This window comes from Pezoporus occidentalis, unplaced genomic scaffold, assembly GCF_034315485.1.
Source record: "Pezoporus occidentalis ecotype Australia unplaced genomic scaffold, CSIRO_AGI_Poc_V1 ctg359, whole genome shotgun sequence".
Taxonomy (NCBI): domain Eukaryota; kingdom Metazoa; phylum Chordata; class Aves; order Psittaciformes; family Psittacidae; genus Pezoporus; species Pezoporus occidentalis.
In genome coordinates this window covers 222,059-236,328 of record NW_026915581.1, presented here as the reverse complement: position 1 = coordinate 236,328, position 14,270 = coordinate 222,059, and the positions used below count along the sequence as shown (strand labels likewise).

General features: G+C 36.0%; 1 protein-coding gene across 2 annotated transcripts in view; it reads left to right on the top strand.

Annotated features, from left to right (window-relative positions):
• Positions 1-872: 872 nt before the first annotated feature.
• Positions 873-14,270, top strand: part of CENPP (centromere protein P) — a 140,038-nt gene continuing 126,640 nt past the window's right edge. For both annotated transcript variants that reach the window (XM_062630681.1, XM_062630682.1), the window contains exons 1-5: positions 873-1,050; positions 1,881-2,038; positions 2,384-2,472; positions 6,776-6,864; positions 12,119-12,215. In XM_062630681.1, coding sequence (XP_062486665.1) covers positions 914-1,050; positions 1,881-2,038; positions 2,384-2,472; positions 6,776-6,864; positions 12,119-12,215 — 570 coding nt within the window. In that variant the 5' untranslated portion in view covers positions 873-913. The remainder of the gene's footprint in view (positions 1,051-1,880; positions 2,039-2,383; positions 2,473-6,775; positions 6,865-12,118; positions 12,216-14,270) is intronic.

Sequence of the window (14,270 nt, the reverse complement as noted above, 5' to 3'; positions counted from 1 at the left end):
TTTGCAGTCCAGCTGCTTGCTCTGTTAATTTAAACCACCTGGATATGCTCCTGGATGAAGTTGTGGTTAGTTAAAAAGGTTCTTAAAGAGTCTGTGACGATTTTAGATTCCTGATTTAACTTCTGTATTTAGAAGCTATGCAGTGATCTGTGACTTCGAATTGGCTTACTAATTACATTTGGACTCAATGAATTCTTTGAGAAACTAATGCAACCAAGCTACATTTTTATCACAATTGCTGTCTATGTTGGAGGAAACTTTTTCTTGTTTCTTTTAGGTGAAGTCAGAAATATGTTCATTTTCACAGTCTTGCTGCTACGTAGTAGCTGCCTGTATCCACTGGAGGTGGAATCTTTCCGGTTCATGATGCTTTTAGAGTGAGCTACCATTTTTTTAAGGAACTTTTTTGCATTCAGAATTATGGAACAAGTGGTTTTTTTGGTCTTGTAATGTGTCTTTCTAAGTGGGCTTTCTAGGCTTTAAGTAAGAGTTACACTGATTGCAGAGTGCTGTAGTGTAGTGTTAAGAGCAGAGTTTTACTGCAAGCCTAATTCTGTTTTCAAGTTGGTGGTACAATTTCTGTCAAATGTGGTTGCTGAGGATCAAGGTTTATATGTTTGTGTTATCTTCTAGCGTAGGCAGCAGTGTTTTGACACCTTAGAATTCTTTATGAGGGTATAAATTATTGTACTTGTTGAAGCTACCTGGGATATTTAAAAACTGTATTTAACAATTCTTCAGTTCTCTAAATTCATAAAATAATAGAGTTGACTCAAGTAGAGGGGTGGGAAAAACAATTGTCTAATGTTATATTTGAGTTTCTTAATTCATTGGACAAAAAATTATTTTGAATATGGATTATTTTCTTCTAGGACATTTATTTTGTTTTATCTAGTAACATTGATTCTGAAAAATGGACAGTGATGTTTGTCAAGTTTATGAAGATGAAATCCAGTCACTGAAAGTGGAAATTGAACTATTGGCTGAAAAGTATGAAGATAGCCAACAGGAATCCACCTTTTTTTCTGATGAGGAGATATTAATGTCAATGTAAGCTTTTTTTTCTCACATGTTGGATTAATGTTTCTTTGTCAAAATTATTTAGGATAAGCTTTTGCTTCTCTTAGGACTTTCCTTCTGTTATTTTTATAGTGCTTATCTTGTTTAGATCATGTCCTACATATGGTAAAAGATCACAAGTAATAAATAGTTGATCTCTCTTTACTGTCTTCTGTTGGTAGTTTGTGGGGGTTTAGGGTTTTGTTGTTTGTTTTCTGAAAGGCAATTTTAGTGGTCAGATCATGACATCAGGTACATTGCTGTGCAGGCCTTGCAAAGTTGTTGTCTGCAAAGGCCATGTTTTCCATTATGCACTGTGAAACAGCTCAATGCCAATTTAATTAAAAAAAAAAGGGTGGGAAGATGGGGATTGGAACTGGGGAGATGGACAGGTGTGACTAGACGTATCCTAAGAAAATGCCATGTTTGCCTTTTTATTTCCATTATTTAACTGATAATCTACAGTAAATATACACTCCATATCTAAAATAAGTAATTTAGGCAGTAAAGACATCACAGCTCGTTTTTGTTGTGCATTCCTTAAAATAGATACTTGTATCTCAAGATTTACAATAAAGGCTATGTCTGTATGATAGGACACATAACTATTTATGAAAGTTAAGATAGTTTACTGTTCCTAGTAATGTGATCCATCTGAAATGTGGCTTATTGAAAACTGATCTTGGTCAGAAAACAGTCAGATCATGTTAGAAGTGCTTTTTTTTTTAAATTGTATTGCTGTACTGATGTGACAAAACATTTTCTTATGTCTTGGTCTTTTGCCCTATTGATTATTTTATTTTTTTTTTCCTCAATTCTAGAAAATCATTCCAAAGTGAACTTTGGGGAGAATCTGAGGGACATGAATCTGCAACAGACCTGAAAGCTGAACTTGAAAGTCTAGAAACACGTCTCTCATTTTTAATGAAACTTACTGGTATTCAGTTTACAGGTCATTCCAAGAAAACACTGGAAAGGAGTAAGCATTTTTGTGCCCTTTTCTGGTGCTATATTGAGCATACTGTTTCTGTTCATTACATTTGAAAATGCATGTTGTAATTCTACTTTCAATGTTAGCAGAAAGACAATTATTTTGAAATACTGTAGAATTTTCTCTACTGCCAAGTAGTTTTTGAGTAAATATAGTACTTTCCATAGTGGGAGAGTGAAAGACTACTGTAAAGTTAGATTTGGTTTCTTTAAACATGTTTAACTTGATTTCTTTATGTGATGGATGTTATCAGTTGGTACTATGACTAATGGAAGAGATGCAATAGTTGTTGTATTGGAAATCTGATCAAGTATTAACTTTGTTTTACAACAGCTAGAAACAAAATGGTGAGGAAGCACAGATTATCAGGGAATTGCTGCTCCTTGTCTTTTCAATTGGAATTCCAGCTTCTTGAAATGCAGGTAAGGATCAATGAACACCTAAAGTCCCAACAACCACCAAGCAACCAACCAGAACTTCAAATGGACTAGTGTCAATAGTTCCTTTTCTATCTGAAAATGGTATTTTGTCATTTTGATTGCCCGAGTCTCCTTAACCAAAGCCTCAGTTGCTTTTCAGGTTGCTTTCAACCTGAAGCAGCTGGACCCAACTTTTGAATTCCATGTGCATTCAAGCAAAATAGTTCTGAAGGTCAGGTTCAGCATTCAGTTGTGAAATCCTTATCACAGAATCATTTAGGCTGGAAAAGACCTTCCAACCATAAACCTAACACTGCCAAGTCCAAATCACCCTTTCTTCCCAAAACATGCACCCTGCCGGATGCTGTTGCAGTCTAACATTGAAGTAAAGCCCTGAACAGCACTGGATTTCCACTAACTCTGCCAAATACCTGCTGCTGCCTTGTCCTGACCCAGTATGGCTTTCATCCCACAGCTGTCTCTGATCTCCCCCCAGCACATTCTGCAGTCAGGTATCTTGTTCTAGAGACTGGAAAATTTCAAACCTTACCTCTCTTGAGGAAACTGAGGAAAAGCTTAAACACTACAAACTTGAAAATTTTTTCTTTGCTTCAGTTATACTTGTAATTTGCTTGGTTAGTGTCGGTAGCCATTACATTACAGGACTGCACAGAAGTTGCACTAAATACAGATTTTTTTTTTTTTTTTGCAGGGAAGCTCTTTCATGATAATCTATTCTTAGGACAGAATTCGAAATGATAGCAGTGGAAAACAGCTGCTATCCCGAATTCTTATAATATACCCTAATTTTTAATAGTATTTTTGACATCAGGAAATTTTCTTCTCCTGAAAACTTGGTTTTCAGCTCAGCTTTAAAGGTATTTTTTAAATTGAATGTGATTGAACTTAATAGTATTAAAAGCTGCCTTGCTGTGTAAAGCTGTCCTTTCTAATCTTAAGAAAAGCCATAATATGAATTTAGGATATTAATATTTAAATAGTCACATGTGGATGGCATAAGATGAATGAGGTTATTTTGCAATCTCTTAAGTCCATGAATGACTTGAAACTTGTGATATTATTTTACCATGTTCTCGTATAAAACTGTATTTAGATTTGAGCATGGAAATAGCTCACATCAATCATGCTACTTGGTTAGATTGATATTTATATCTCACCTGTATGCTCCTGCAGAGTGATGACATCTTTTACTGTCAATCTAGATCGGATGATGTAAATTTACTGGATGTAAATTCAGAGGTACATTGGTGCTGCTTAAATCTATTGCACCACTTGATGGCAGCACTTGTCTAGGTAGTACCTGGAACTTGTAGTATTTCAGCGCTGATGGCGTATGCTGGAGTAGGGGGCATGTAGAATACCAAGCGTATATATTTAGAAAAAAAACACTTCAGATCAGTAGGTCCTCTGTGGGTGCAGGAGTCTGCCTCCATAGCTCTCAGTAAAGTTGTGACTTCAGGCCAGACTAGGACCTGAAAATTTTTTTCAGTGCCTCTTCTTGTGTATAAAAATGGAGAGACATGTTTTCAAAAATAATGGCATTAATGGTTGTATTCAAAACAACCTGTACTGAGATCAGTGTCGGCAAGCTAGTGTAAGGTTGCAGGTAGTTTCACCCATCTTAAGAAATAAAAGATGACAGCTTTTGTGTTTGTTTTTTTTTTTTTTTAAATGCTTAGTAGGTAACAAACACATTAGTATGCGGCAGAAGAGAAAGGATAATTCTCTAATTTGATCTTAAATTGTTAAATGTCATTCACATTAAAAGCTGTATTCCAGGATACAGTTGTATAAAGAATGGTGTGCAGATCAGAGTTCACTCTGACTAGCTTTAAATGGTTGAGATTGTGTCTGTATTACTGTAGTACTGGTCCTTGACTGCCTGACATACTAAAGAACCAGCTGAGATGTACAGTTTTGGCACAGTCAGATTAATGTGTAGTTTATCTTTGCAAGAAAACTAGTGTTTTGCCAGCTTTGAGTGCAAACTAAGAAGCTCCTGTCTGCTCACCGTTGTGCATAGGTGAATGTTTACAAAGATCAAAATGTGAATGAGGAAAGCGGGCTAATGCAAAAGCATTGTTTTATTTATTTTCCTCTCATACTGTCCTTAGGTATTAGGAGAGGACATATACAATTTGTTTGAAAATCTGCCAAAACGTGTATAAACCCCTTGAGAAAGTAATTGTTCAAGTAAGAGTTGCTTCCTGCTTAAGCGCTTTCCTTTTGAATCTTATCATTTGACCTGCTTATTGGAAAGCCAGTTTATTCAGAAGGTAGTGTGTTAGTCTGTTGGCTACTAGCAACTTTTCTATAACTCCATGCATGTGTTGAACTTTTTGCTCAAAATTTAAAATGATTTTTTCTGATGTTACTTACTCAATCCACTAAACTTCGTAGTGTTTAGCTTTGCTTTTTCCTTTTTCTTAGTGATGGCAGTGTTAGCAGCATTCCTGTCCAACCAGTACTAGGGATTCACAGAATCATGGAATCATAGGATCATAGAATCATAGAATAGTTAGGGTTGGAAAGGACCTTAAGATCGTCTAGTTCCACCCCCCCTGCCATGGGCAGGGATGCCTCACACTAAACCATCTCACACAAGGCTTTGTCCAACCTGGTCTTGAACACTGCCAGGGATGGAGCATTCACAACCTCCCTGGGCAACCCATTCCAGTGTCTCACCACCCTAACAGGAAAGAATTTCCTCCTTATATCCAATCTAAACTTCCCCTGTTTAAGTTTTAACCCATTACCCCTTGTCCTGTCACTACAGTCCCTAATGAAGAGTCCCTCCCCAGCATACCTACAGGCCCTTCAGATACTGGAAGATACTGGAAGGCTGCTCTGAGGTCTCCACGCAGCCTTCTCTTCTCCAGGCTGAACAGTCCCAACTTCCTCAGCCTGTCCTCATACAGGAGGTGCTCCAGTCCCCTGATCATCCTCGTGGCCCTTCTCTGGACTTGTTCCAACAGTTCCATGTCCTTTTTATGTTGAGGGCACCAGAACTGCACACAGTACTCCAGGTGAGGTCTCACAAGAGCAGAGGGGCCGGATCACCTCCTTTGACCCGCTGGTCACGCTGCTTTTGATGCAGTCCATGATATGGTTGGCTTTCTGGGCTGCAAGCGCACACTGAAGCTGACTCATGTTCATTTTCTCATCAGCCAACACTCCCAAGTCCTTCTCCGCAGGGCTGCTCTGAATCTCTTCTCTGCCCAACCTGTAGCTGTGCCTGGGATTGCTCCAACCCAGGTGTAGGACCTTGCACTTGGCATGGTTAAACTTCATGAGGTTGGCATCAGCCCACCTCACAAGCGTGTTGAGGTCCCTCCGGGTGGCATTCCTTAACTCCAGCATATCAACCGAACCACACAGCTTGGTGTCATCATCAAACTTGCTGAGTGCGCACTCAATCCCACTGTCCATGTCAGTGATGAAGATTGCTATATATGTTTTCATATCCTGCTTGTCTACTTAGTTTCCGTTGCCATTCCCATTTGCTTGTGGTGACTGGGTATAAGAAAAATAAAGTACAATGTCTCCAGTAGAAAGTGAAGCATTTGCTATAGTCTTCAAGCCATTATTGTAAACTGTTTCATTCACTGTTATCTAACCTGTTACTCTGGTGTCTTCAAGAATGTGTAGAAACAATAATTAAGTTTTTTGTGGCTTCATTTCTACTATATGAATGTCTTTATTTTATTTTGGTAGGCTGTTAAATATTTAGAAACATTTTATTTTTACTGTCACGCACATATCCCCAAATAATAGTTATTACTGTAAAAACATGGAATTTGGGGCAAAACTACAGGCTTTAAAATAAAAAATAAAAGGAAAACTAACAGGATTTTTTAATTTTTATTTTATTTTTTCAAATTTAGGGTAGCATTATTATGGCTTTCAGATGAAACCTTATATTTTCATTTTCTGGTATATGTGACAGGGATTTTGCTGGAAAATTAGAATCTTAAAGAAGTGGAAGTGATAGGAAAGGAATTAGATGAAGCTCTTTTATACCAGATATAAAGGAAGACCTTTTTTATATTTTCTCAATGCTGACAAGTTCAGCTATTATTCCAAAACCTTATTGCATGAATAATATTGATGCTGTTGAAATGAAAGAAATTGTCCGCACATATAAGCTGTAGCTTAAAAAAAATGCCATTTTAAGGATTGTATTACTTGGTAGCATTTGCATATATTTTTATTTTATATACAAATAGATACCTTTATTTCTCCATGCTAGAGAAATTTCTAACATACTGTGTTGTTCCTTATCTAGAACAAAGGAAATGTATCTGCTGCTATTACTGATCTCAGTATTATAATGGAGCCTAGGGGAAATGGAGATTTGGACAAATTTGTGTTGAGGTAAGGTGGAGGTTTGTTGTTTTTTGTTTTTTTTTAATAAAGTTATTGTATGGAATATTTGATACTAAAGGCAATACTGAGTTGTCATGTAAATTGCTGTCAGCCAGTTTCTTTGTTTGATAATGTTCTGTTAGCCCAACCTAAACTCATAGTCCTTGTCTGTATCCTTTTGGAGAGAAGCTGAAATGCATATGATTTTTAAGGCTGGAAATGACTGTTACAAATGCATGTTAAATGGAAAGAATTTTAGGATTATCACGTGTTTTAGCTGTTTGAAATTGTTTGGTTCAGAGAAAGGTAGAAGAAGATAATCTCAGCTATCATATTTTAATTTATGAAATAAACATGTTAATTGCTTCTCAGATGTGTCTGTGAGATGTAGATGTGCAATGTGGATGACTAATGGCTAAAAGTGTATGTCCAGAACCACTTTGCAGTACTTGCCTGTTTCTAATTCTCTGCTCACCATTCAGTTTCTTTTCTTTGCATCAGGATTTGTTTTACTGATATTTTCAAAGCAGCAAAATATAGTTTAAAAACTTGGAGTATTGTGTTTGTGCAATGGCATATGAAAATGTGCATACTAAAAGCATGTGACCGAATGCTGCTTCTTGATTGTTTTCTGGAGGTTGTTACACAGAAGGAATAATGATCAAATTATTTGTCTCCAGTATTCTACTTTGAAATCTACTAGCAGATCTCTCTGAGAACAAATCTTTTGTATCTAATTATTATTGGGTTGACTTAATCCTACTCTCTAAGCGATTTCTGTTGTTTTAAATTATTTTTAGACTTTGGGAGGGAGAAGGAAGGCAAATGAATGGGTGAAAAGAAAGGTCTATTCAGTTAGCTCAGGTTTCATTAGTCTGTGCTGAAAGCTGAAGCTTTGGAATTTCCATACAGATACACTAAAGCTGGTGGTATAACTGAGAACAGTAGTTGACTGCTTTCAAGAAATAGGGTTTAGAAAAGGAAATTACCCTGTTTTGTTGTGTTTTGTTTTTTTGGTTTTTTTTTTTTATGAGCTTTTTCTGACAGCAGAAGTGTCTTGGAACGTAATAGTCTTACTGGAAAGGAATGCATTGAAGTAGTGGGAGACCTTATTTCATCCTGGCTTGAGCACTGCTCCCTTGTCCCTGTCTCTTCACTACCCTGGTCCTTTTCCACATTATGCTGGTATTAATAAGTAAACATAAGTTTTCATGAGGGATGTAAAATGAATTAAGGCTTTGCAATGAAGCAATCAGTTCTTTCTTTCTCCTTAGCTCTGTTTGCATGTACCATCTGCTGACATTGTCTCAGTGGGTTGACCCTGACTACTTTTCTAAATACCTGACAGCCTTGCCCACCTTGCCCTTCCCCAGCCCCTTCAAATTAATTTTTTTCCAGTTTGTCTTGTCCTGCAAACAGTGTTTGTGGCTGATCTAAGGCAGTAGATACGTAACCAGAGTGGGATTAATGGTCACAATGTCTGAGAACAGCCCACTGTCAGATTGGCTAAATCTGATTGTGTGATCTCCCTTTACAGCTTGTTTTCCCAATCGCCTTGTTAAACTAGTTACATTTTTTTTTTTAAGCCCTAATCCCCATTTTCCATGTCCAGTTTCAGGCTTTTCCCAACTTGCTCTTTATTCTTCAGTGCATCAGCTGCCCTTAGTCTTGATTCCTACTTCTTCCTTCCCTTTCCCTCCATTCTTGCTGTATTGTTTATTCTTTTTAGCCTCCCTACCAGTCTCTCATTCCTTCCTTTGCCTCCTTGGCCTAATCTTGCCAAATCCATTGTCTAGCTCTGTTCCATTTCCTCTGCTGGTTTGGATTTTTTTTCCTTGGTTATCTGATTTTTTTTTTTTTTTAAATACGTTTTTCATAGTGCGTGACAGAAAAAGGGTCTTTAAGAGCACCAGAGTTAAAAACTTGGCATTCAGTTGTAATTTCCAAGCCCATCAGTCATGCTTTGGAAGAAAACAGAGGAATGCTAGAACACTTGAGCAACATCTTTTAAAAAGAAGCAAAATTCAGTAGGCTATTTTCAATCAGGTACTGCTGCAATATAGAATACTTATTTTTAAAAGATACAACATTCCTTAATTATGTTGTAACAATAAAATATGTATGCAAATGGAATCACATTATTTAGTCTTCTATTTTGGATTTTACTTGTGTTCCCTTTGAACCAGTTATCACTTAAGTTACACTTTATTGGTGTTAAGGACCACGATATATATGAAAAAAATCTTTTTTTTCTTCTTTTCTTTTTCACTTGATATCTTGTTAATTGTAGAGTTAGTTCACTGCTGCATGGATTACTTAGTCAAATAGGAGTTTTCAGATGATTTCTTACATCCTAGTTTTTACTAACTAGTTAAAATTTAGAATTCAGATTTAGGACCGGTCTGCGTTTAATATATATTAAATACTGCATGGGCAGGGTATCTTGGAAATGAGGGGAAAGGTGACTTCTTCCCATGGCTGTAAGAGTCATTCTTTGGTTTTATATGTTAGTGCAAGAAGTCTTGCATACTGCAGTGAGTTAAAATAGATTTTCTCTCTTTAAATAGCTAAAGGAGCATATTCAAGGAGCCTTAAACACTTTTCCAGCATTTAAGTTTCTTACATAGCTTTGTGGTTTTGATATTATTTTGTAAAAGTGAAATAGTGTTTGGATGAAGGTCATGTGATTTTAACCTGATACAGGGTTACTCTCTGCCTGAGTATGCTTTTCGCTGGTTTTGGATGACTTCGTTATATGGATGTTGGCTTTGGAGATGGGTGTTTTTGGCTCTCAGTGGAATTTTTTTTTTCTTTATCCAGTGACATTTTGTAATGCTAAATTCTTTCCAAAACAAAGAAGAGGCTTAAATTTTTAACATACACTCTATTAGTACCTTTCTTGTTTATGCCAAGTTCTCTTAGCATTTTAGTGTTTGTTGTAGTTGGCTTCAGCATTAGGAATTAAGCTAACTTAGTCTAATTAGGTATTGTTGTTTATGGGTACTTTAAGTGCTGTGAGCCATTTAACTGAAGTGATGCTCTTAGGCAGTCTTTCCCTTGCAGATACAGAAAAGCATGTCTAATGCATATGTCTGTTCATGCCAGCACAGGTTTTCCTTTTTCCTGAACAGTGAATCCAGTGTTCTATCTTGGATTTAGCCAACACTATATCTGTACGTGAGAGAAGTATATGCTCAGATATAATTGGAAGTCTAACTTTTACATCTGGAACTGTTTTTTTGAACTTCTTAGCCTAAATTGTGTCTTTCTGCTTGATGATCTAACTGAAAATTTTCATCTGCTATATTGCCTAAAGATGAATCTAAAGGGAAAGAAAAAATCAAACTAAAGGTATAATGCTAAAACAAGGTCATAAGGTTTGTGATAGTCTTTTAAATTGCATAAAAATGGATACTCATGCCAAGTTTTAAAAGAAAGGATTTTAAATATGTAGTTTTGTAACAATTGTTATCCTCTTCTAGGTATGTAGATTTTAAAAGTATATTGCAGTATGTATAGAACCACATTCATTAGACAGTGAGATGCGAGCAGTCATTACTAAGTCTTGATTTTTTTATTATAGTATGTGTAGATTTCTATATGTACGGTTATGAGTTATGGTTAAAAAAAAGCTTTCCAGAACATAAAGCTATTCGGCTATTGCAAGTCAGTATGTGTCTGCATCCTTCCATGGGTTCAATTTTTGCCTGTGCTGCCAGTAGTTTTTTCATCTTGGCCTGATTTTGTTGGCAGCTGTGACTACTGTGGTAACTTCCTCTAATGATGCTGTTCTTTCCAGGCTGGGATGAAACTTGTTTGGCTTTTCCTTTATATTTTCAATATCTGAATGAACTTGATGTATTTTTTTCTTATTTATGTTTGTGTAACATGTTAAACATTGCCATTCTTGTATATTAAATACAGCTGGATCCAAGGCACAATTCTGCCTTGAATGGCTGAAGTGACTTGGTAATACACTGTTGCAACCATTGTGTTAATGGCCTCAAGCTTCCCCTCTCAGCTGTTCTGAAGATCCAAAAAGAATAGCTAATGTTCAACAGAAAGGATGTTATAAGTCAAATGTAGAATTTAGATCCTCTGTAACTTTCTGAAATACGCTTGAATATTTCAGAAATATTCTTCAGTCAGGTTTTGTAAGCTTGTGAAATCCAGTATTAGTAACTGAAATGAATCTTTGTATTTTCAAAGTGGTGCTTGCCAGGTATGTTTTGACAATGGCTAATAGTCTGTTTCCTTTGATTGTGGCTTTATATCAACAATGCCATGAAGCTCATCACCCTTATGATGAAAGAATCACCTTGCTTCATGTATTGACACTTAGCTTCTGTGGTATTTTTGTTCTTTCCATTCTTGCTGTGTTTCTTTTGTATAAACTGTACACCCTTTTCAAGCAGTTTTCCTCACTCCCCTGGCCACATCGAGTGGATCATTGGCTGTTTGGCAGTTTATGTTATCTTAAGTTGTCACCTTTCCTTTCTCTGTCCTGATTCTTATATTACTAGAAATTTGAAGACTAAATTTTTGTGTGTGTTTTTCTTAAGAAGAAACCCCTCCAAGACAAACTCTTCTTCTCCCCCTTGCCACAAAGCAGCCTCCTCCCAGCTATTACCGTCTCTTTCCTCTTTTGATTAGAGCTCAAAATCTGTAAATATGGTCCTAATAGTTGCTGTCGCACATGATCTGATGAACAGACCTTCTTGCTTACTGGTTTCAAGGTTCATTTTGAGAAGCTGAATGCCATGTGGGAGGAGGCATATAACATGTCATGTAAAGATTTAGTTGAATAGGACAAAGATCTCAGGAATAATCAAAGCTTGTTGATGCAGTTTGGTAAATCTTCCCAGTTGTAGGTTCAAGTTTTATTATGCAACATCTTGAAAGTTATTTGGTAAATTAAAAGTATGACATGAACAAGCATAAAGTTAAATTAAGATTTTAAAGGCGGCTATTTTGTCAGTTTATCACGTTTTGCATTGAAGATTAACTTGATTACTGCTTACCTTTCTGAGGAGTTGAAAATATTGGTTTCTAAATGAATTCTTCAATATTTTCAGTGTCTACACTACAGTGTTCTTCCCTGTTGTGATAATTTTTTGGGGGCGGGGGGACAGAGGAGTCTATCTCTGGCTTCAAATTTGAACAATACTGATCATAATTTCTGGAAGAAGTGCAAATTTTAAGCTATAGAATGGTACGTCGGAGTAATAGTGCTTGGGTTAAACAGTGTATTTTTCTTTTGTAGCAGTGAAAAATGTGGAAGTCTTTTAACGTTTTTCAGAAGTCTTTCATCTTATGCTGAGTGGTATGAACATCGCAGATGCACCTTCCTGCATTTCAAGGTAGTGTCTATCAAGCTTTTGTGTATTGGTGTACTGTATTTAGTTCTTTAAGTAGCTCATTGAAACAGAGCAATGGAGGTGAAATTAGTGCACTTTAGTAGACTATGGAAATCTTAATTTTGTATGTTGTGAAGTGAAGAGTATTAGCGCTTGCTTAGTGTCTTGTTTTTTACCATTCTGCTGTCATATTCCTCATATATGGGGGAAAATAAGAGTATCTGTGCCTTTCTGTTGGGAAGTAAGATAGGTTTTCATTGGTATTACATTTTATTTTGACCAAAATAAAGGCAAAAGAGGAAATTAAAAGACAATAACATTTGTAGTCTTTGGCATTGACGTATTCTGAAGGACTGGATCTGTCTCTTGAAAATGTGGCAGGTTGCGTTTGGGCAAAGTGTTTTACTTGAATGTGAAATAAACTGTTCCTCACTCTTAACTGGAACATAGTAAATGAACTTTGTTTTAAATTGCCATTTAAATTGCCATAATTTGGCTCGTTTGTTTTGTCTTTGTACCTATTTTAAGATAATTAATCTTTAGAGTAAAAATACTGTAGTCTGGCAGACACAGAGCATCTTAATATGATGCGTAATGTTAGAGGAGGCTGTTTAGTGCTTAATTATGTGTGGGTTTTTTTAATTCAGCTTTATTTAGCTCCAGCATTTACTGTCATTAAACTCAGCACCCTCTTTTCAGCTGTAGTAAGAAGTGGGAACTGCTTTGTTTCCTACTTTTTGAATCTTTGAGGGCTTTCTGAATTCTGTGCTACATTGATTTCTAGCATCAAATCAATCAGATTAAAGAAAAAAGTACTGAATTCTGATACTTTTTTTAAGTAAAAAAAGAATCCTGTCCTCAGCTGAGTAACAAACTGATGTTGTCTAATCCTGCTGGTCCTTGTAAAAGGACTTCTATTTAATCCCTCCATAGAGAAGGTAGAACACCAAGGGCTTTTATGGCTTTGTGTTGTTGGTTTCTTGTTTGGTTTTTTTTCCCAACTTCACTTGATGCTTTCTGATGCTTGGATCAGCCTAATAACAGCAGTCACTGTGGTTTCTGGGACAAAGATTCAGTGAACTGGTTTCTTTTTAAAATTTAGTACAAAAATAAAAAAAAGGGAAATAGGTCTGGAGATTATTTTTAAAATTGTATGTATCTTAAGCAGTTTCTGAAGTATTTGTTCAGACATGGAGTGTAAACAATGAAGGGGTATATTCATTGCTAGAAGATGTGTGAAGATAAATTCATAAAGACATATTGCAAGTTTGTCAGTATTGCAAATATTCTGTCTAAACATATTTTTCTTTCTGTGGACAAAGATGCTGTTGAGAAAGGCAAACCAATTTGGGAGAATATTTATCAAGTATGGTTGACTTTGTGCTTATGAGGAATCTTTAGGCCTTATTTCTGCTAGCATTAGTAATGATTTCATTTAGAAATAAAGGGTTTAGAGATTAGATCTGACAATTCAAATACCAGATTGCTAAGGAGAATGTGTATTTGTAACTTAATATTCTGTAGTCATTTGTGTGAAAGTAACTAGAAATACACCTTTAACATATATATAAAAACAACTGAAGAGTCTTACCCTAGTAATATTCATACTTGAACAATATTAAATATTGAGTCTGTAATCTTGGTATTTATTTCTTTTTCCTACACGCTTCCTAGACTTCAAGTGTAGAGGCAGGTAACCGTGCGCAGTATTAGAGAGACTATTTGGGATGGGATTTGTGGTTTATATTTTTCTATCCATTTGTTATTTAAAAGAAAATTATCTATACTGTTAAGTAGAAATAGACAGTGCTTCTAATAGTACTCTAGTGGAATCTATTAGTTACAGTGTACTGTAAAACCAGTTTGGTACTTGAGAAGAAAGGAATAATGTAGAAGGGATCGAGTACTTCAAATAATAATGAATGAGATGAATGACAGTTGTAAGTTTAAAGCAAAGTTGGGCACCACTGTATTTCTAAAAAGTTGACTGTCACAAATAGCAGATTTGTAGTGAGATTCTTCCCAGTTATCAAGAGTGATGGTAAGATGCATAACTTG